General features: G+C 41.3%; 1 protein-coding gene across 5 annotated transcripts in view; it reads left to right on the top strand.

Annotated features, from left to right (window-relative positions):
- ASAP2 (ArfGAP with SH3 domain, ankyrin repeat and PH domain 2) overlaps nt 1–21,847 on the top strand; it is a 93,237-nt gene that overhangs the window by 43,501 nt on the left and 27,889 nt on the right. For all 5 annotated transcript variants that reach the window (XM_083495536.1, XM_083495539.1, XM_083495537.1 and 2 more), the window contains exons 6-12: nt 2,232–2,361; nt 6,070–6,155; nt 9,134–9,209; nt 9,877–9,963; nt 13,711–13,814; nt 14,204–14,273; nt 20,098–20,185. In XM_083495536.1, coding sequence (XP_083351662.1) covers nt 2,232–2,361; nt 6,070–6,155; nt 9,134–9,209; nt 9,877–9,963; nt 13,711–13,814; nt 14,204–14,273; nt 20,098–20,185 — 641 coding nt within the window. The remainder of the gene's footprint in view (nt 1–2,231; nt 2,362–6,069; nt 6,156–9,133; nt 9,210–9,876; nt 9,964–13,710; nt 13,815–14,203; nt 14,274–20,097; nt 20,186–21,847) is intronic.

Genomic DNA, 21,847 nt, shown 5'->3' on the forward strand with positions numbered 1-21,847 from the left:
TTGTGTGTTTTTTTTACATAGCTGCTGTGTACTCCTTCCAAGAATTCAGTTTCCAGAGAGAGAGAAGGAGAAAGTTAATACTTGGGTTTCTGTGCTGCCTGTGTAAGATTGGCTCCAGACATCCTCTTTAACAGAAATTATATAGATTGATGATTAGTTTGCCCAAGGGGTTGAATTGCAACCCTGGAGATTCTGTGTATTCTTTAATCCTTGTAAGCAATGGAGGTTTAATTAAATGCATCCACTGCTTTGGTTCAGTAGCCTTAGATGACAGCGGATAGTAACTAAAACGGTAAATAGTGTTTCCTCTGCCCTTGTACGCAAACCTTCCTTTGGTTTTGTTTTCAAGAAACAAACTGTTGACCCTTTCACAATGGCCTGGTGCAGAACTATAATGCCTAATCTCCTGTCTATGGGTTAGCAGTCAGGATAGCACCTGGCAACCTTGTGCACCCCCCCTCTTGCTTAGCCATTCCTTATTCCATTTCAGAGCTAACTATGGTTAGCATTACATGTGCTCCGGTGTTAATGCTATTTGCAGGTAGCCCAAACCACAGTTGGCGGACCCACTTCTAATCCAACTACGGTTATTAAAAACGCAAGCGTAGAGGGAAATGATTGCCTATTGTGTTCTCTGATAAAGTTGCCAGAACTAAGAATGCAAGATTGGGAATGGAGTATTTTACTTCCTTAGTGCCTTGTGCTGTTAAAATGGTCTGAAGCATCCACATTTGAGGAAATGATGACAGTACGGATGTCACCCATTATGTCAGTTCTTATGCAAGTGTATAACAGATGCAAACGAAGGAATCTGCGCTGCCTACATTTTCTGAATAAAAAAGCCTTTCTCAGCACTTCTCTATGCTGCACGGTTTTGCATATGTCTGAAATTATAGATATGTATGAAAATGTTGAAATACCAGACACAGGCTTGTGCCTAGAGCATCCTAGCGCAACAAGTCCCTTCCTGAATCACAGAAGTGTGAATCATACCTTGTGCCCTGTGTCAGTATGCATCCTTTTTATACTGAGCCTAATTCCCTCTTTTTAAGAATCTGCCCCTCCGCAATTCCTGGGTACAAATAATTTTAACAAATACAACGTGCCTTTGATTTTTATCGCATGTGGTTCAGTGGCTTCAGCGGGAACCAGTAAACACAAATGTCAGTGCAAAATGAAGACTCCTGCCCCCTAATCCCAGTAACCTAGTTATGTGTTGTAGGTTTTGGTGTTGCTGTTTTGTTCTCTGCTGCACTGCTGCTGCCCATGCTGGTCGACAGTGACCTTTGGGTAATCAGGGCAGCTTGCTTACTAAGACTCGGAAGCCTCCAACCCAGCCCTTCTGGCTTGCATTTGCAATGTCAAGTTGGCTCAGGAACAGGAAGGGAAGACAGCTGTGCTCTGGGTTGATGGGGGAAGGGTTGGCTTCATTCAAAGAAAGTAAACTCGGCCAACAAGGGAGTGCTGTGTAAAGCTGGCTCACAGAACTGGCTAAGGAAGTGTAGCAGCTGAAAAAGAGTGTGTAATATGTGGGCCGTGTTGTGAGGATTGTTTGCCACTTGGTTGTAAAATGTTCCATTAACTAGTTCTTGAGGATTATGAGGCAACTTAGTGAAGAAATTTTATAATCTTAACACACAGAGGTGGTCAACTGGGTTTGGCTTCAGAGATATCTTAATTCGCAGTGGACTCCATCCACCTTTCAGTGGCCCAACTTTTCGTTAATAAGTGATTTGGGGTTGTTGTTTTTTAGCTCATTGTTTCATTTGCAAGGACAAGAATGAGTGTCTGTGTGTCTCTTTTGCAGATACTTTATTGTACTGGTATCTCATGCACATTTTTAAAAGGCTATTACCAGTCCCACTCTTCAGAGAGTATTTCAGAAACCCATTTTGTTCCTTAGACCCTACACCTAGTTGATGATGGCGTCATACTATCCAAGGGCTCCATAGCTGTAAAAAAGGGAAACCGATTACATACCTGCAGCACAATACAGAATTTAGCAATTCCTGTGCAAGTTGGCCTGATTTTAGTGAGGAGCATTTTAGTTTGAGCGTAAAACTCTGTTGATCTGGAGCTTAGTACTATTGAGCTCAGCAGGACGGCTCCACTATACTGGGTGGGTTGCCGTTTAATTTTGAGTGTCGAGCACAAACCTGAAACAAAACCGAAACAAGTAAAAGAATGAGGTTTCAGGCTGATGGCTCTTTTGTTGGTTCTCTTCCACGCAGGACAAAAATAGAGAAAGAGAAAAAGGAGCACGCTAAATTACACGGGATGATACGTACAGAAATAAGTGGGGCTGAAATAGCAGAAGAGATGGAAAAAGAGAGGCGGTTCTTCCAATTACAAATGTGTGAGGTAAGAGTGAACATTTTATTTTATTTTTATTTTCTGTGGCAAGTGCTGAAGGGAATTTTGAAGCTAACCTGGATGGTTCCAGTTTTAGGAAGGAATTTCTTGCTTTTTACGCAGATATTTTATCAATGATAAACTGGCATCCCATAAAGCCTTTGTGTGTGTTTGTGTGTGTGCACGCAGATTATAAACAAACCAAATAGGCAAATCCTTTATGCAACCATTCCCATCCTAGGCTTAGGGGATTGTCTCCTGCGCCCATTCAAGTTGCCATCTGCTGCAGTATTGTTGAGAGATGGGGAAAAATAAAATCTCATTTTATTTGGTTAAGTAGGGAAATTTAACAGCTGTTGGGAAAGAGCTGTTCATGCCCTGAAGGGCTGCAATGAATTTGCTGCCTGGGGATTGTTCTGTAATGGTTCGGTTTCAAACTTGGTTGCTCTTTGGTTTTGTGTGGCAGTAGCCCTGAGTGGATTGTCCTTGAATCCACCGTTAGTAGGACTGGGAATGTGCTACCTTTGAGTTCCCCTCGCCTCAATGTAGTTTCTCTTCTCGCTTCTCACGTGCCAATTCTCTCCTCACATTTCTGGGCAGCTCTGATCATAGTTTGCAAACTACGGTTGACAGTAACCTGCAAACTATTGTTTGAAATAATGGATTAGAGTTGGCTTATAACTTGTAGTTTGGGGGCCACACAGTTTACCTATTTGGTTGTTGCGGCAAACTGTATATGTAAAATAACCAGAAATGGAGGAGAGAAAATAAACATAAGAGGAGCTCTGCTGGATCAGGCCAATGACCCATCTAGTTCAGCATCCTGGCCTCTTAATTGCCAGATAGATGCCCATGGGAAGCTCACAGAAGGGAGCTGAGTGGGCCTGCATTCTCCCCATTTGTGATTCCCAGCAAGTGGTATTCAGAGGCATAGTGCCTCCAACAGCAGAACATAGGCATTGTGGCTAATAGGCACTGATGAAAGGTAGAGATACAACACTGAGCTCTTAGCCTATGTCTGTCCCTCCAGACCATGATCTGAGGATTGTCTGAGTCGAACTGGTGTAGCAGAATATCTTCAGATTTGACACTGTCAAGTTTCTTCTACTTGAAAGAATTTGACCAAGCGGATAATAATAATAATAATAATAATAATAATAATAATAATAATAATAATTTATTTATACCCTGCCCATCTGGCTGGGCTTCCCCAGCCACTCTGGGCAACTTCCAACAAATTATTAAAATACAGTAATCCATCAAACATTAAAAGCTTCCCTAAACAGGGCTGCCTTCAGATGTCTTCTAAAAGTCTGGTGTTGTTCTCTTTGACATCTGGTGGGAGGGCGTTCCACAAGGTGGGCGCCACTACCAAGAAGGCCCTCTGCCTGGTTCCCTGTAACTTGGCTTCTCGCAGTGAGGGAACCGCCAGAAGGCCCTTGGCGCTGGACCTCAGTGTCCAGGATGAACGATGGGGGTGGAGACGCTCCTTCAGATATACTGGACCAAGGCCATTTAGGACTTTAAATGTCAGCAACAACACTTTGAATTGTGCTCAGAAACGTACTGGGAGCCAATGTAGGTCTTTAAAGACCAGTGTTATGTGGTCTCGGCAGCCACTCCCAGTCACCAGTCTAGCTGCCGATTTCTGGATTAGTTGTAGTTTCCGGGTCACCTTCAAAGGTAGCCCCACATAGAGCACACTAGTAGGATGACGCCTATAGCAGTTTAGAAGCAGAAAACACTCACATGGAGAAAATTAAGGCAGAAAGTTGGGGAGTTTTAGACACCATAATATAAAAAGATGTGTTAGGAGCTCTGTGACACAGAGAGACAATTTTAATATGTGGATTTGGGTTTGTTCTGGTTTTCCTCCTCTATTATCTTATCCACCACCATATAAAAGTACAAATAACACTTCAGTCCTAAAATATCCACCAGAAATATAGCAGCTCCTGATATTGTATTGTAAGGTAGAAAAGTAAGAAAAAGCACTTGGTGTGTGCATAAAAGCTTATTGTAAGTCGTATATAGTTTCTGTGGTACAGTCAAACCTCGGTTGTCAAACGTAATCCGTCCTGGAAGCCTGTTTGGCTTCCAAAATGTTCGACAACCGAGGCGCGGCTTCCGATTGGTTGCAGGAGCATCCTGCATTCAGCGGAAGCCGCATCGGATGTTCAGTTTCCGAAAAACGTTTGAAAACTAGAGCATTTACTTCCATGTTTTCGGCATTTGGAAGCTGAAGCATTCTGAAACGGAGGCGTTCAGAATCCATGGTTTGACTCTATTTTTTAGTAGGGCTTCCAAAATGAAGAGTAGTTGATACTGTGTTCACATGAACAAAGCTGATTAGTGCTAGATGCTTAGGATCAATATACTTGGTCTTAATTTGTGAGGAGCTACTAAAGAAGATTTGTTTGCGCAGTAAATTAAACTTGAATCTGCTGTGCTGGAGACCTTACATGTAGTAAATTAATTAAAGGAAGAGGGAAGAGCAGCACCAATGCAGTGCCTTGCTTACGTGAGCTGTGTGTCTGTCAGGGTTCCTTTTCCTTTTACCAGGTGCCCACATTCATGGTGGGTGAGATACCATGATCAACAATGCAATCGTAAATCCACTCTGTAGGGTGTGACTCTCATACATTTCAACTAAGCTAATTTCCAAGCAAGTACAGTGGTACATACGCTTTAGGTTACATACGCTTCAGTTTACAGACTCCGCTAACCCAGAAGTAATACCTCGGGTTAAGAACTTTGCTTCAGGATGAGAACAGAAATCGTACTCCGGCGGCGCGGCAGCAGCAGGAGGCCCCATTAGCTAAAGTGGTGCTTCAGGTTAAGCACAGTTTCAGGTTAAGAACGGACCTCCGGAATGAATTAAGTACTTAACCCGAGGTACCACTGTATGCTTTAGATGTTAAGGCCAAACTACAACTGGTTGAAGACTTAGTTAGCCTTCATGTCATGTTAAATTAAATACCAGGTCTTATTCATATATTAAAAAATTTCCCCAGTACTCCAGAGAATTATGGATACAATCATCTGAGAAATCCTTAGTGTTGTGCCACAAATTGTTTAGAAATGCTCCCTGCTTTCAAAAGTACCGTAGTTTGTTTTATTTAAGTTATTCATTATATACCGCTTTTCAGGGGGACCTCACAAAGCAGTTCACAAAAGACAAAAAGTAGTTTGCCGTGTGGCAGAGGGAGCTGCTGTACAGTGGTGCCTCCAGTTACGAACTTAATTCGTTCTGGAGGTCTGTTCTTAACCTGAAACTGTTCTTAACCTGAAGCATCACTTTAGCTAATGGGGCCTCCCGCTGCTGCTGCGTTGCCAGAGCACAATATCTGTTCTCATCCTGAAGCAAAGTTCTTAACCCGAGGTACTATTTCTGGGTTAGCAGAGTCTGTAACCTTAAGCGTCTGTAACCCGAGGTACCACTGTATAATAAAGCTTTGGATGTGCAGAACTAGTTCCTTGGACCATGGCCTATCGTTCCACTTGCTTACACTAGATAGCTGAAGAAACCCTTTTCAGCATTTGCTCCATCTGAGGTGGATTCCTCCCACCCCATCCACCCACCAAAAAATGCTGTTTCTTTTCTTTGAACTGTTGAGAATTAAAATGGTTTATTTGTCACTAGCTCTATGACCCTCATTCTGAAACAGTAATTAATAATTGTTTTTGTGTGCATTATTTGTTTATTTATTTTAACAGTACCTGCTGAAAGTCAATGAGATCAAGATTAAAAAAGGAGTTGACTTGCTTCAAAACCTGATCAAGTATTTCCACGCACAGTGCAAGTACGTTCTCTGTCTCTTGGTAACTGTATGCTCTCTGAAAACATTGTTCTTCCTACTTTCTCTGACAGAATAGTAGCACTAATGTTTTTTTGGAGGTGACATGTGCAAATCTGTCAAGCTCAGCTGTACATATATTTCACTACTGTTCTTCCGTCAGACTGAATGGTTTAAAAGGTCAATTATGGTCGGCCGGGTGTATTATTACAAATGAAATGAGGCGTTGGGCTCAGATAATACCAAGCCATGCAGTTGTCTTTCATTCGTAATTTCCACATGGCCATTTGGCATGATTAGTAATCTGCGAAAAGGAATGAGGCATGTCAGCTATACCACCTCTTGTATTTTGCAGAATGTGTCTAGCGACTGACAGGAGTTCTGTTTCACAGGGATGGGAAAAGCACACCGTTGGGAACAGTGCGCCAAGAGCCCTGGCTTTTCACTCGTTTTTAGCACCCGCTTCCCAAAGGGTGGATGTTTTAAAAGTGGGAGTAGAGCACTTAACAGCCAGTCAAGTCACCAATACACTTTATGTAGGAAGTTGCCTTATTCTGGGTCAGACCATTGATCTATCTATCTCTCAGTATTGTCTACACATTGATGTCCAGCGGCTGTCTGGGGTTTCAGACAGGGGTCTCTCCACCCCTGCCAGGAGGTGCTGGAAATTGTAATAATAATGATAATAATTTATTATTTATACCCAGCCCATCTGGCTGGTTTCCCTAGAACCTGGAACTTTCTGCTTGCAGAGCATATGCTCTGAGCTATGCCCCTTTTTCGAAATATGCATTCTGTGATTTGTTCCTTGCTGTACAGTATTGTCTTTTTAGAGTGGAATCATTTTTATGAAGCATTTTTTTTTCCAAATATGCAGATGCAATAAAACCAAAAGCCCAGCAAAAGAAATGAAATGGCATACGGGATAAAGATCAAACAATGGGAAAGGGACAACCATAAAAATATATTCCAAATGCATAGTATTTATCGAGCATTTCAAAAAGAGGCCGCTGATGGTTGTTAAGTGCCTGGTATTAACAGGCAAAATAATGTTCCACCACACAATATGGAAAGTTTCAGACTTAGCATTGCCCTGCAGAGCTTGAAGATGAAATGTGATCCGCCCCCTGGTGAGATGTTCCAGACGTTTTTATTCCAAAGCAAAAGGTTTAAGTTCTGTAATGGACAATCATGCAACAACCGATTAAAAAAACCATGCATTATTTAAACACAATATTTGTATTGCTGCCTTCAAAAAGAGAAAGGAATTCTAGCCCAGTGTGTTGAACGATTAGTCAGGTGAATGAGCATGGAACCAAAGGTTTCTTCTCCAGACCTTCCTTAGCTAAGGTAATACAGAGACAGGGAGAACGATAGAGATATGGTTCTGTATAAAACTCCCAAATCATAGATGTCTGTGGACTCCAAATGTCAATATTTCAAAGGCAAAGTCTTTGTGTCTACCAGTAGCAATAAATATAACCCTCCCAGTCAAGAGCTCCATAAGGGGCTCCCTTATGCACATGGCGCTCCGACATGAATAACGCACTCCATGTTTACTTGCTGTCATTCAGAGATGACCCTAACAAAAAATGGGAAGGAAAGGCTTTTCTTTTTCTGCATAGCTATGGAAGTTCTTGGAAGCACAAGCAACTGCCAAGTCTAATCTAAACATGGCTCACTTTGATGGCAGACAGAGCAATCCAAACCTCCTTTATTCTGGGGGATTTTGGGGGTGTGTGAGAGAGTTGAACTGTATGGAGTTTTGCCAGCTGAATCAGCCTCCTGCTGACCACCAAATGGGCAGGTGGGAGGGAGGTCTGCTGGTAGTATCCCCATCAGTAGAGGCTCATAGAAAGACCTGAAACAGAGCAAAATGGGACTGAGCTAACCCTGGATTGTGGGCCACCTGGAGCTGGTGCAGGGATCAGACACTATTGCCTCTCTCCCAACATTTTTCACCATAACTGCCAAGAGCAGATGGTGGCAGTGGTGGTGCTACTCCGCAGAGTCACACCAGGAAGGGGGAAAGGGGTTAGGATTGCATCCTTAGTTATCTACCAGATTCAGTGCATACAGTGTGAACTATTGGCACTGTTCTCACATAAAGGCACAAAAACTGGCTTGGGTCATATACTGACTTACATGTTAATGAACCCATAGAAACCCAGGATAGTATAATATTGGATGTAAACAACTGTTGTGTGGCCATGATCCAAAGCAGGAGTTTGAATGCGTTTCAGAAAATTACACACAAGCAGACAGAGATTTCTTTGTGGTTTTGATTGCTGCAGCTCTCTCGGGCAGCAACAACTGAAAGGCAAACTTGCCTTATTGGGCAGAACAGCAGTGAAAATCCCCAATACATCTGTATGGGCGCTGTTCCTTTACCTGAATTTAAATGACTACTATGGATGACAGCCAGAAACTCCAGAATGAAGTCATGAAGAGCGTATTTTTATTTTACGTAAGAGAGAATACTTGTCCCCTTTTGTTTTGAAACCCCTTTATACCATTTCAGTCTTCTTGCTTTTCGTTAAGTTTGGGTTAGTTGGTAAAATAGTGATGGCGAAATATTGTTGCATCAAATATCGCGACAGGGATATTTTAATCAGCCTTTTTTCTCAAAACATCAAATAGCATTTTTCCATTTCCTCATTTGAATTCTGCTCTTGTCATGAGAATCTCAAAAATCCCACAGGAGCCCAAGAGATATAGGTCAACTGTCCTCTTCCCTAAGACTATTGAATCTTGCCTGTTCCTTTTGTTTCACAAAAAGGGTGTAGATTCCATATTGCAGAGGTGCCTAAAGGAAATGTGTTTTGTGATCAAGTTTCTTTACAGATTTTCACATTTAATTAGTGTGTTGCATGCACGTGCACACAAACACACACACTGATCGATGCTTCATCTTTTACGTTCAGGAAATTTCAGGCATCTTAAATTAATTTTATACTCCTTTTTATTTTATTTTTCTTCCAAAGCTTCTTTCAGGATGGCCTGAAAGCAGTTGAAAGTTTAAAACCATCAATAGAGAAGCTCTCCACAGATCTCCACACAGTAAGTAACCATATCTCCCTCATATTACTTATTACATATGCATGCTTTGCTTTCCAACTGGAGACTCCAGAGAATCTCATAAAATTAATAATAATTTAAAAATCCCATCTAAAAAACAAAATAAAGCCACAAAAAGCAGCACACACCTTCACAACTTTTAAAAATTTCAGCGGGGAAAGAGATGGACCCATAAAGGAACAGTATTCAGGAGAGAGTGGAGAATAGAATGAAAGAGAGAGAAAAGAAACACAACTTTTAAATTATGAGCTCAAAATGGCTATCTTGCAGATGGACAAGGTTTAGCAAACCTTGAGGAGGACCAGTAGAAAGGGCAATTTCTCACCTAATCCAGCAGCAGCCATGTGATGGAATTTTAGCCAGCCAGCCAGCCTGGCTCCCTCTCTCTCCTAGTTCTGTCTTGCAGGGCATTTGGTCTTATTGTACGACTGTTGTATGGGGCGGGGAGGAGATTGTCCATTGGAACCAGAAGCACCTGTGTGATGGTGCCTGAACATGTGAAGGGGAGAGCAGGGCCTTCCTGGCCTTCCCCACTCCCAGTGGATGTGCTGCTTAAGGGTACAGGAGCATTACCCCTGCATCAAGGCTTGTACTGACAAGTAAAAGCCCTCCCAGTTTATTTCAAGCTTTTGTTGTGTCTTCGCTGCAGATTAAGCAAGTGCAGGATGAAGAAAGAAAGCAATTAATTCAACTTAGGGACATTTTAAAAACCGCACTTCAGGTTGAGCAGAAAGAGGTGAGCATGTAAGGTGATTTAACACACTTTTTTTTTTTACTAATTTAATGGGAACATTTATAGTTTTAGTGGTTGTATGAATTTGTTCTGGGTTCAAGGTGATCTTGTTAAGGTTTCTGCGAAGCTTCTCTTCCCCACCCACTCCCTATTTCTTGCACAAAGGCTTAATTGCTTGCCTGGCACTTGGGTGTTATGGTAGAGAATCTGGAAATGTAGACTGGGTTTTTTGTTTTTAAAGAAAAAATAATCTGGGAGAGTTCATGTTTTGTGTCTGTGTGATGGCTTTTGGAATAGTTCCCAGAGAGGAATAAAAGTGAAAAACAGATTTTGCCTGAACGTGTCAAATCTATGCAATTTGTTCAAAGACCAGAGCTATACACGGATGAGGGAACTTGTGACTCTTCAGCTGTTGTTAGACCCCCAACTTGCCTCAGCCCCAGCCAGCATGGCCAATGCTCAGGCATGTTGGGAGTTGTAGTCTAACATCTGGAGGGCGGCAGCCTCTCCATCCCTAAACTATGTGGTGGGTCCTGTATCACACTCGAATAAACTATGTGGATTTTCAGACAAAAAGCACACTTCTTCATGGTCTCTATTGAGTTCCTCCTAAGGGTTCTGTGTCTTTTGTAGAACCGCCTCCTTTGTTTTAAAAGAAATTATATCATCAATAAGATTATGCATAATGCCTTCAAAATTGAAAAACCTCTTTCACCCACACTTGCCTCTATTGAGAGAGCAGTTTATTTATTATGAGATACCATCCCCTCCCCAAAGCTGTAATCTGTGGAGCTTTCTTAGAATGTTACATATGATGGATTGACTTCTGTCTTGACATCCAAGTCCATTTGCGGAGGAACCGGACAGTTATGTGTAGAATTGTTGACTAATGAAAACTCACAAAGGGCAGATGAGAATGAGAAGATTCTGTTGCTAAGGCAGAGGATCATTCCTTACTCAAATTAAGGGCCTTCAGCTCCCACATGTGTATAACCAGAATGATCATAACCACTGAGCAGCATCTCTAGATGCAGCCAACCCCTTAGTCACCATGGGTTTCCTTCTTCTGGGGTGCACTTAGCAATGCAGTCCACATGCTGCCTCAGAGTCTTCCGTTCTTCAGGAAAGATTGTGAGCCCATGGGCTTGAATTCCCTCTCCTGGGTTCCATCGCATTCCTGTGGGTTGGAGAGTTTTAAAGCAGCTATTCTCCAGCCCTGAGTTTAACATACCAGCGACTCTCTGCTATTTCCTGTTGCCTGCAATTGGGCCCGGGGGAGCATGAAAACCCTTGTTGGCTAGAGGCTGAGTGTTTCCGGGGGTTGTGGCCCAGAGGTCTCCGGTTCAGCACGTTCATAACCATTAAGTTCAAGTCAACGGGGCTCGAGTCCAGTGTGTCCATAGGCTTTCGCCACTAGTTCTCCCAATTTAGTTGGCCTGTCTCCCTCTTTGAAAGTGTTTAGGGTGGCTGCTTGTAAGTCACACCAGTGATTGGGTTGACTTCTGGGCATAGCCTGCTAAAGAGGCAAGATTACTCAACTGGAATGAAGAACATTTGGCCTCTTCAGTAGTGGAGCTGCAAAGAAATCTGTAGCTGTTTATGCAGCTGTATGTATATGGCCACATGACCAGGAAGCTGTACGCCGGCTCCCTTGGCCAATAAAGCGAGATGAATGCCGCAGCCCCAGAGTCGTCCACGACTGGACCTAATGGTCAGAGATCCCTTTACCTTCATATATATGGCCATATTGTTTTTTTGACTTATGGTTTTCAATCCTGAGCAGGAGTTTTGGTTGAGACAAAGGGTGGTATTCAGCTAAGTGTTATCCAGAGTAGCCCGATTGAAATTAATGGACTTGATTAAGTTAGGTCCATTAATTTCAGGGGATCTACACTAAGTAAAACTTAGTTGAATGTCATCTAAAATGTCCCTAGGGGGACAGTTTCCATTTCTGATTAGGATGAACCACCTTATGCTTCAGAAGCATGGAGTAAAGTGTTTAAAACTATATGTCTAATTAGATTTTGTCGTATCTGGTGCTGTTAGATTTAAAAGCGTATGCTGAGTGGCTTTCAAGTGCACTTGGCTGCACATCCCCAGGGTACCCCAGTGGTATGTATGAAGCAAGGTCATGGAAAGTCGCTACCCCTAAAATGAGTGGAAAATTATTTTTTTTGTGCATAGATAATTTGGATACCTAGTTTTGGGTACATGCACAAAATATACCTTCAGATCTGTGCTATTAGGGCCTTAATGTGTCTTAAACCAAGTCAGAATCCCTCTGGTGTACTATCCATTACTGTTTTGTTTTTTGCACTGCAACTGATCTTTTTTTCTTCCTAAAATGCATTTGCCTTTTGTGACCGAAGTCTAGGAGAGTAAGTCCTTTGAATGTTTTCGTAAATGGTACATTGCATGATTGTCATGTGCATTTCAAGTAACTGGTCTTCTTTTCTGAAACATAATCTGTTGGCCTAATTGTTTCATATTTTGCGAATTGTGTGAACATATTTTAGCTATTTAAAGGTGGATAAATTAAATCAAGGCAAAGCACATGCACTGATACCGATCTTAATTATTTGAGTGCTGATCCTTCTATAGCCAAAATGGCATCATCCACTCACAGGAAAATATTAGCAGGCACTGGGGGAACACCAAAGTTTGGAATAAAATAAAATAAAATAGAAGATCTTGCAACGAAAATCCTTGTGGCAAAAACAGCCTAATGGAAACTGAGCATGCTCAGTGGAATGCTGAATGACTGTTGGGCGGAAATTTGAAAAACAAAACAAAACAGGAGGAGGGGGGAATGGAATGCAGTGTCTCAAATCTTTAGCTGGAGCACTTCACACTGCAATGTTTAGTTGCAGGTCAGGCTAGTTTGAAAATTATTTCCTTTGCTGAAATCCAGTTGCTTGGCTTTTGTCCGTCTGTGAGTCCCTTGGGCTCTCTTGTATTTCGTGTTGTGAAGGATGTGTGAGAGATCTGTTTGCACATAGATTAATTGACATGTATGTTGTCCCTGTTGAGTATTCATTGCTTTAAATATTCAGATGTATACTTAATTACTCTTTGAGAGTCCATTCTTTTCTCTTGTAAGCAAAACCTGGCTTATCAGAACATACATTCGCATCAAATTCATAACTGAATTATTAGGAGCCAGTTTTTGCAAAGTGTATGCAGCGAGTTCGCAACATAAAAACCTACAAATTTCTGCTTAATCAAATTGCTGAACGATTGTGCTTTAGTGCAATGAGACACTGTATTGAGCTAAATTAACTGTTGCAGCAACGCTTGAGTCGCTACCGATTGTATGTGCTACTGAGAAGTCTAGAGGGGTATTTAAAGAAGTTAGCTTTTGCAGGGTAGTCATGATGGGACTGTCAGACCCACAGGAGCGCCCCAGCATCGTGCTTGCAGTTGAAAACAAATTGTGAATGCTTTGTAACCTGACTTGTGTATTGTATGTGCATTAAAGCATTTGCCAAAAGCTTGAGCTGCGAGTCTTGAGTACTGTGTCCACCAGTAAGGGCCTAGACAACCAGGTCTTTTTGATGGTGGCGATGCCTGGATTTTAAGTGGCCCATTTTGCTGCAGAGTGAAAAAAAGAAAAAGTGAAAGTTGCTTATGGATCATTTGTCATCATCCGAGCTGGTTGGGCTATGAATAATGGGAATGTGATGGAGTTTCGAGCTGGGATTGAAACAGTGGGGGTTTTTTGGTAACCAATCTATTATTTTTTGCCTTTAGGATTCTCAGCTCCGTCAGAGTACGACTTATAGTTTACATCAACCTCAGGGAAATAAGGAACACGGCACTGAAAGAGATGGCAGCCTCTATAAGAAAAGTGATGGGTGTGTATGCTTTTTCTTTCCTTTCTTTTTTTAAGTGATGAGTACAGTGGTACCTCGGGTTACATACGCTTCAGGTTACAGACTCCACTAACCCAGAAATAGTACCTCGGGTTAAGAACTTTGCTTCAGGATGAGAACCGAAATCGTGCTCCAGCGGCGCGGCGGCAGCGGGAGGCCCCATTAGCTAAAGAGGTGCTTCAGGTTAAGAACAGTTTCAGGTTAAGAACAGACCTCCGGTACGAATTAAGTACTTAACCCGAGGTACCACTGTATGTAGCTTTGAAAGAAAAGTTAGAAAAAGAGCTTGGCAGTCTTTTGCAACAATACGAGTCATACCAAAATTTAGATCTCCTTCTCTCTCTCTCTCTCTTTTTTTAAAAAATAAACAGAATCAGAAAAGTGTGGCAGAAGAGGAAGTGCACAGTTAAAAATGGTTTCCTTACAATTTCCCATGGTACAGTAAGTATTTGTTTATAGTACTCTATGCACACAGCCTGTTGCTAATAGGGGGGGAAAGCCAAATTAGGCTGCCTCTGTATTTATAGTTACAGTATCAGCCAGATTCCCTAACTGAGCATGTTCATTGAGATCACTTAACTTTTCGAAAAAGCAACAACTTGGCCAAATTGCTATGATAATTAAATACACGCCCACTCGTTTGTTACCGTGCCTGATGATGGGTTTTGAAAACAACCAAATGTTTTACTACGTTGTTAAAAATAATGAGCTCTTGTTCTGGGCAGATGGATGAGGAAAGTATAAGTGACATGCTCTGGAAAATAATCTGCTATTGTGGCATCATGTTTCTAAGCCAGTGTGTAAGCCAGTTTGAGAGCCAGTGTGGTGTAGTGGTTAAGAGTGGTAGTCTCGTAATCTGGTGATGCCTGATACCTAAAATGGGAAAGAAGCAGTGAAAGACGATTATTTTACTGTTTTCTCTTTGCCTTTAACATTTCTGCACAGCTGTACTTTGCCATATGTCCTCTTTTTAATGGTTTGAGTCATCATAGCGATCCATAGTTAAAAGTAGAAATTTTCTTTTTTTGCTCTTCAAATTATGGCAACCCTGCTTTCTACCTTTTTCAAGACAGTTACCTCTCTATACTTCCCCCCTTTGTTCTCATTCTGATGAGCTTCAAAACCATATCTTTTTTTTGGGGGGGGGGGTTATGAACAAACTTTTTTCTTAACACATTCTCATTTCCTTTCCCTTGCACATGGCTTTGCTGACATCAGTTTCCTGTTTATCGCTAACCATTGCTTGCCGTAAATTCCAAATTGGCCAACTATAATTAGCACTTGTTCTCCCAGCCAGAATCAACTCTGCCGCTTCAAATGGTGGTTTCTGTTTTTGAAGCATGTGTTAGCTTGCTAATTTGGGTGTACCGACAAGCTGAGGTTTGTATTTCACAGGAAACTGTAGAGAGCGCCACATGTAAAAAGGGGGGGGGGGAGAGTATGCGAAACTGCAGTTTGGTTTCCAAACCATGGTGTGAGTGTGAAGGTTTATCTTAATCGAGCCACTGACTTTTCAAAACTGCTTTACCTAGGACTTATTTCCAATACTTACAGCACAACCCTATGCATGTCCACCCTGAAAAAGTCTCACTGAGTTTAAGTTGCAGCCTTATACAACTTATGTGTAGGAAACTAAATATGGATATGGTTTTTTTCATATTCTTTTTACACAATAACATTTTCTGTATAAAATAGTTGTTGCAGGTGAAGTGGCCCCCAATTTCCAGCAGTAGATGGATTTTAAATATGTTTTGCAAAGTAAAAACTAAAAGGTTGGGGTTGCAGTCCAAATTCCTTTCGAATTCAGGGTTGGTTTTTTGAAAATCTCATGTGCCACAGTGGATACAGTTCGTTCAAACATGGACGGGGTTCTCCCAAGATCTAAATTAATTCTTCTTTCTTTCACTGTAAATTTAATTGTATTGGGGCCTTCTATACTTTTCTGGGAATACCATCTTTACAGCAGGATTGGGAATAATTTATATGCTGTGCACATAGTTGATAATTCTGCTTGGACACTGCTAGAAGTGACTTCTTTGTTGGTTATGGCCCCTAGTTTGTGCAGACCTTTTTCTGTCTGGTGAAATAGATAGTCTCAAAATACAGACTTCGTGTAGTTGGCTTACAATACACATAGGTACTAAAGGAGCAACACTTGTCATCTCTTGTGTTTTTACCAGCTGATAAATATTGGCTGGTGCCTTCTAGCAAGCAGGAATGAAGATCAACACGATTGAAATTTATTGTTCTCTATCAGTAAGAAAAATTTAGCAGTTCATGGGTAACAATTCAACATATTTTCATCTTTGCAATCCACCCTATTGTCACTTGGGACATTCTAGCACACATATGCCAACTGTTTAAAAAAGCCCTTTTCTCCAGTATCCAGTTAGGACAGCGAACCAGATGCAGAAATTCTGGTACTTGCAAAATCTGCACTTTTCTCAGATACTAGATGCTTGATGCATTTCAGGGATTGAGGTTACTTTGCCTTAATGCATATTAAGAATCATCAGAATGGCTGCATGCCCTGAATTTCTTCCTTGGACATGTGCCTGTGGCTCCTTGCCCTTTCAGGATAGGCCTCTGACAGACTGACTAGATTGGCTCTTCTTATGGTTTTCAGCTCCGATCTACCTTTTGCTGTGGCCCGCAGAACTGTTTAAACTTACTCTTCCTCTTTTGGCATTTTGGTGTGGTCATTCACACTAAAGGCATCATTCCTTGTTTTCTGCTGTGTTTTGTTGGGTCACCTGCCATTGTTGCTGTGTTAAGGCCTTCCAAATGTTATTCCCCACATCTGGTAGGCCATGCCTTTAATGCCAGATCAGTACATGCGTGGCTACTGTGTAGTGGGTAAAAAGGAACACACATGCGGAGAACCACTCCATTAGTATGACCATAGTTGGTCTGAGATTGTGCGCTAGGTCATCAAATTAGCTCCTGTTCTGAGTTACACTGGCTCTTGAACTGATCTTGGTCTGGGGCAGTTCCATTTTTTTCTGACCTTTCACGTTCTCTAAGGTGTGCATTGTGCCTCCCAGTTCCCATGTTGTAGAAAGGAAGATTGTCTTTTTTCTTCCTCCTGCAAGAACATTAGATGAGCATTCCTCTATTCATGTGCGCTTTACCTCTGGTGCAATTATGTTGATCTAGTTATGTGGGATAGCCTTGTTTTTGCTATCCTTAACTTGTTTCCTGCTTGGCAGGGGGTTGGACTCGATGGCCCTTGTGGTCTCTTCCAACTCTATGATTCTATGATTCTAACTCGGGTCATCCTTCCACCCCAAATTACGTTGCCTTTCAAAACTTAAGTGATTTTGTGCTATAAATGCCACCCACCTTACCTCTCACTCACATTAACACTCCACCCCGGCTACTTCTAACATACAGATTCTGGTATTTTTTCTTGTCTCTGTCAGTTATTGCTACACATCTTCCTTTTCAAATACCAAAGCTGTAGATGGATTCTGAAGATTACCTTTGTTTCTAAAAAGAGAGTAAGGTTGATCCAGTGGATCAGATAGGAAGTTTCCATTCTCCAGAATCTAAAAGAAGAAATGCCAGGCCAAAGAATGTTTTACATGCACCAACTTCCCTGTTTGCTGTGCCAACATTATAATGTCATTGTAGTGTAATGTTATGGTGCAGCGCTGAATTCAGCAGTTAGTCTGCACAGTCCTAATCTCTTGACCTGCTGTTTTCAGTAAAACCCTTCAGGTCAAGTTTCTAATTAAATGCAATGGAAACCCTGGCCAAATGCGTTTCCTAGTCATTTAAATTGTCCTTTGTTGTTGTTGTTGTTGTGGTTAAAAATGGAAAATAAAACAGTGATTGTTTGTTTTCTTCTCGGTTACGCCTGCCCTGTTTTAATTAGTTTCTTCTTTTATTTCTCTAGAGAAACATTCAATTATCTTTCGCTTCACAAAGAGACATGGGGCTAATTTTCACTTTGTTGTGTTTTGTCGGTGTAAATATATTCACACTGGCCTTGGTGTAGGCTAGGCTCTGTCCACACGACGGCATTCATGGGTACTTGGGCTGCTGTTTCCGTGTGTGCATTTGTGCATCTCCATCCACACGCAAGGGCTTTCAGTTTTATGCCTCCGAAATGTAGCTTGATGTCCTGTCTGCACTTGTAGCTGGTGCTTGAATGGGATGTCTTCCCTCTCTGTGTTGCTGCCCACTTCCTTCAATTAGTGCTTCCTCACTCACTGTAAGTTCACGAAACCTGAGGTCTATTGTGAATATGCATGCTATTTGCTTAGCTGCAGGTGCCCACCGTCCAATTTTTATTTTTGTAACACAAGTTTTCCAGTATGCCAGGTTTGTGCAAATCAGTCATTAAAAAATAAATTCAAAATACAGGTGTGTTGTTCTAAGCAAGGAAATCTGACGGTTCCCCTGTAGGCATGAAAACAGCTGTTTACCTGTGCCATACACCTTTAAAATGCTTTTTTGTAAAAAAAAATACAGGTCTTCTAATATACTAAATTTGCTCAAAAGAGATGTAAAAAAACATGTGTCGCTCCAAGCCAGGCAAAGAAAGATTGGGAATCACTTTCTTTAAAGCCCCTGTATTGGGAAGTTTTTAATGCTTGATGTTTTGCTGTGTATTTATATATGCTGTATCTTCTTCTTCTTCCTCTTTCCTTCTTTTCCTCCTCATTTTCTTTCCTGTCTCCTGTACCTGCCAGGGCAAATGTCATTTTTATTTTTAATACAGCTGGTTATGCAAGAGTAATTCCAGGCAGAAGAGTTGTTTTAAAAACAGTAATAATGCAAATGTGCCTTCAGGAACAACTGGTGATAACAGACAGGCCTTTGCTTTACACTGATAGAAACAAAATGGAAACGGGATGTGGCGACAGACCACACCCAGTGAAACATTATCACACTTAAAAAAGAAGTCCACCCACACAATGCAATTCAGTCCATCTGCAGTTGGATAACATACCATTTTTATATTGCATATTCTTCTTTTATCTGGCCTGGGGAAGTACCAGTTGCTGCAGAAAATCAAGACACAAGCAGCTTCAAATCCATGTTGCACTCCAGTGTTGATGAGCCCTAAATGTTTTTGCTCCCATGCCTTAACCATGTGTAAAATCTGAATGCAATCGTTTGGTGTAAACTAGCCCATAATGTTCTCATAAACCAGTCATGATGAAAAGATGTATCCTTAGGAAGAGGAATCCACCATAGCCTTGTTTTTGCAAATATTTACTCGCACCATAGTTGTCAAGAGTTGAACACATGAAAAAACAAATCTCTGTTTGCCTTTACTGTTTATGAAATGTGCCACTAATATTCTTGTGTAATGTCCGACTGCAATAGTCAATATGAGTTTTTCTCCATGCTGCATCTCTTGGAACTGCTTTGTCTTATGTTTATATGGTAAATATTTGCATGTAATGTTAATTGTGTCAATAACTCTTAATGGTTTATTTGTCTTTAGTGCCTACTATAACAAGTCGGAGAGCCAAATGTTACCTTGTCCTTTGGATCCTTTACAAGAGTTCAAATCATTTTAACTTAGTCTAATGCACCTTTATTACTAAAGTAGATGCTTCCTGTATTGGCCAAGTGTTGCAGCAGGAGTATGTGCTCACGAGTAAATTATAGCGCTCACACAATTATTTCATAAAGCATAAATGGCAGTGGTGTGAGTTGTACCCGTTGACTATATTTCTGAATGGAACTTTAGAACGAAAGTAAATTTATCCAGCCATTCTTGACCTGCTTCCCAAGGCTCACATCTTTCTGAGGTGTAGACACATCTTAATATTGTACAGTGGTACTTTGGCTTACAACCATAATCTGTTCCGGAGGTCCAGTTGTAAACCAAAACAGGTTGTAACCCAAGATGTGCTTTCGCCATTGGGACCTCCCCCCAAAAATTGGTTGTAATCCAAAAGAAGGGACACGCACTTACGGGCTTGACGTGGTTGTAATCCAAAATGGCTGTAATCCAAAGCGGTTGCAAACCAAGGTACCACTGTAATACAGGAAGTAGCAATTTGCCTCGTTCCTTACAGTTCAGATTGCTGTGAACTTGCCCTAGATCTAATCATTTCCACTTCCTGTAGTTTATTCAAAAGAACTGGATATCTGCCTATTTTGGTAATTTCCATGGGCATATCTTGGGTGTCTTGTACGCAGGAGGATTCTCCCTTTAGAAATCCATGATAACAGAAAAGTCTTTATACTTTATGCATTTTTACTAAGGGATATTCCTTTTTGTTTTGTTTTCTTCTTTAATCAGGCAAACCGGCCTCCTGCAAAGCTCAATCTGTTAACTTGCCAAGTGAAAACAAACCCAGAAGAGAAAAAATGTTTTGACCTCATATCACGTAGGTTTGTTGTAGGTACTTTCTATTAGTTAGTTCTAAAAATCTCCATATTGTTTCAGGGGGAAAAACAAGTTAATGGTGAGATTCCAAAAATCAGTCTGATACATTTGGAATATGTTGCTACCAGAGCTTGCTTTGTTTGAACATTTTTGCCTTTCATATATTTCACATATCATTCTTCTATGTTTGTCAGTATAAACTATTTGTTTATATGTCTCAGTTTTTGTTGCTGTATTAGCCATCACTGGGTGCCCTATTCAGGTTATTTTAGGTATGCTTTCCTGATTTCTCTGCAGAACCAAATCTCAAAATCATTCATGAAGCCTGTATAGAATATATTGTTGAAATATTATCAGAAAGGTCATGTAATTATAAATAACTAATATTTAACAAGAATTCCTTTTCTTGATCATGGGGATTTCTTCTTTCAGAACCGGGAGTTTTGTAGCATCTTATACATATAATAGGGTTTTTATATTTTTTATTGAAAGAAAAAAAGATATATAAGTCAAGATCATACTGTGCAAACTGGGGTATGTGTCTGCCATTCTCTTCCTCACACCTTCCTCTCTTGAATATGCCAACATTCTGCCTCCACTTTCTTTGATACAGATGCTCTTTTCTTTCGTTTTCTTCTAGGTGCAAAATTAGCACTGTTCTTTCAGTATAGGCCACTTGTTCCTTGAGCTGGCTACAACATTTAGCCATTCATTCTTCTGTTTACGGTCTGCCCCTTTTTCTGTAGGTTCACCAAATCTGGCTTTCTAGTTAGGAACATGCTCTGATCCTTGCAGCTCCCCACATGGCTAATATCCACAGGTCATACTACACCTTCTGCCCATTTAAGATTTTGGGATTCAGATCAAAATGGCTACCTTTCTCTTGAGGAATCTTTCTGAACTTGATCATGTGCACGATAAATCCCATACTTCTAACACTGTCATACTTCTGACATTCCTCGTCCTTCATTTGGTTCTAGGGGGTTTCCTGTTTTGCTCACTGACCACCAAATTGCTTTGTTGCAGCCAATCTTATTGCATACATTCTGGGCAACCTTTCTATACTTCATATCTCCCAAGGCAATGGGTGGGGGACCTCCAGGTGTTGGACTACAACTCCCATCAGCCCTGTTAGCCATGCTGGATGAGGTTGATATGGTCCAACAACATATGGAAGGCCAAAGATTTCCTAAGGCATCCTTTCTCTACATATTTTTTTACAATTACGCCATCCTAAGCTTCTCATGTTGATAGCTGTGCCAAATTATATAGTTCATAACTGGGGCTTGGATCCATATGTCCAAGAGGGAGAGGGGGAGATGCTCCCACTCAGATGTGGCTACTGGAGTTTCCTGTTTCTCCAGCCCCCCTGCGTCTCCCCACAAGCTGCTCTTGAGAGTCTCCTGACCTCCTCGAACCACATCTCAGAGGGCTGCCAGCCAGTTGGGTGGGGAAGAACCTGCATGAGTGCCTACAGCAGGGTCTTTAGATCCAAGTCATCTCTCTCTCTTTACAAAGGCAAACTTTCTAAACAAATTAGTTTGCAAATACAACTTTGCTGCTAACGTAGAATTCCAAACATTTTAGCTGGCTACAACATGGGAATCACGGCTGTTTGGTCATGCCCATCAGCTTGTCTGTGTGATTGCTTCTCTTCATTTGT

This window comes from Podarcis liolepis, assembly GCF_965112155.1.
Source record: "Podarcis liolepis genome assembly, chromosome: 3".
Taxonomy (NCBI): Eukaryota; Metazoa; Chordata; class Lepidosauria; order Squamata; family Lacertidae; genus Podarcis; species Podarcis liolepis.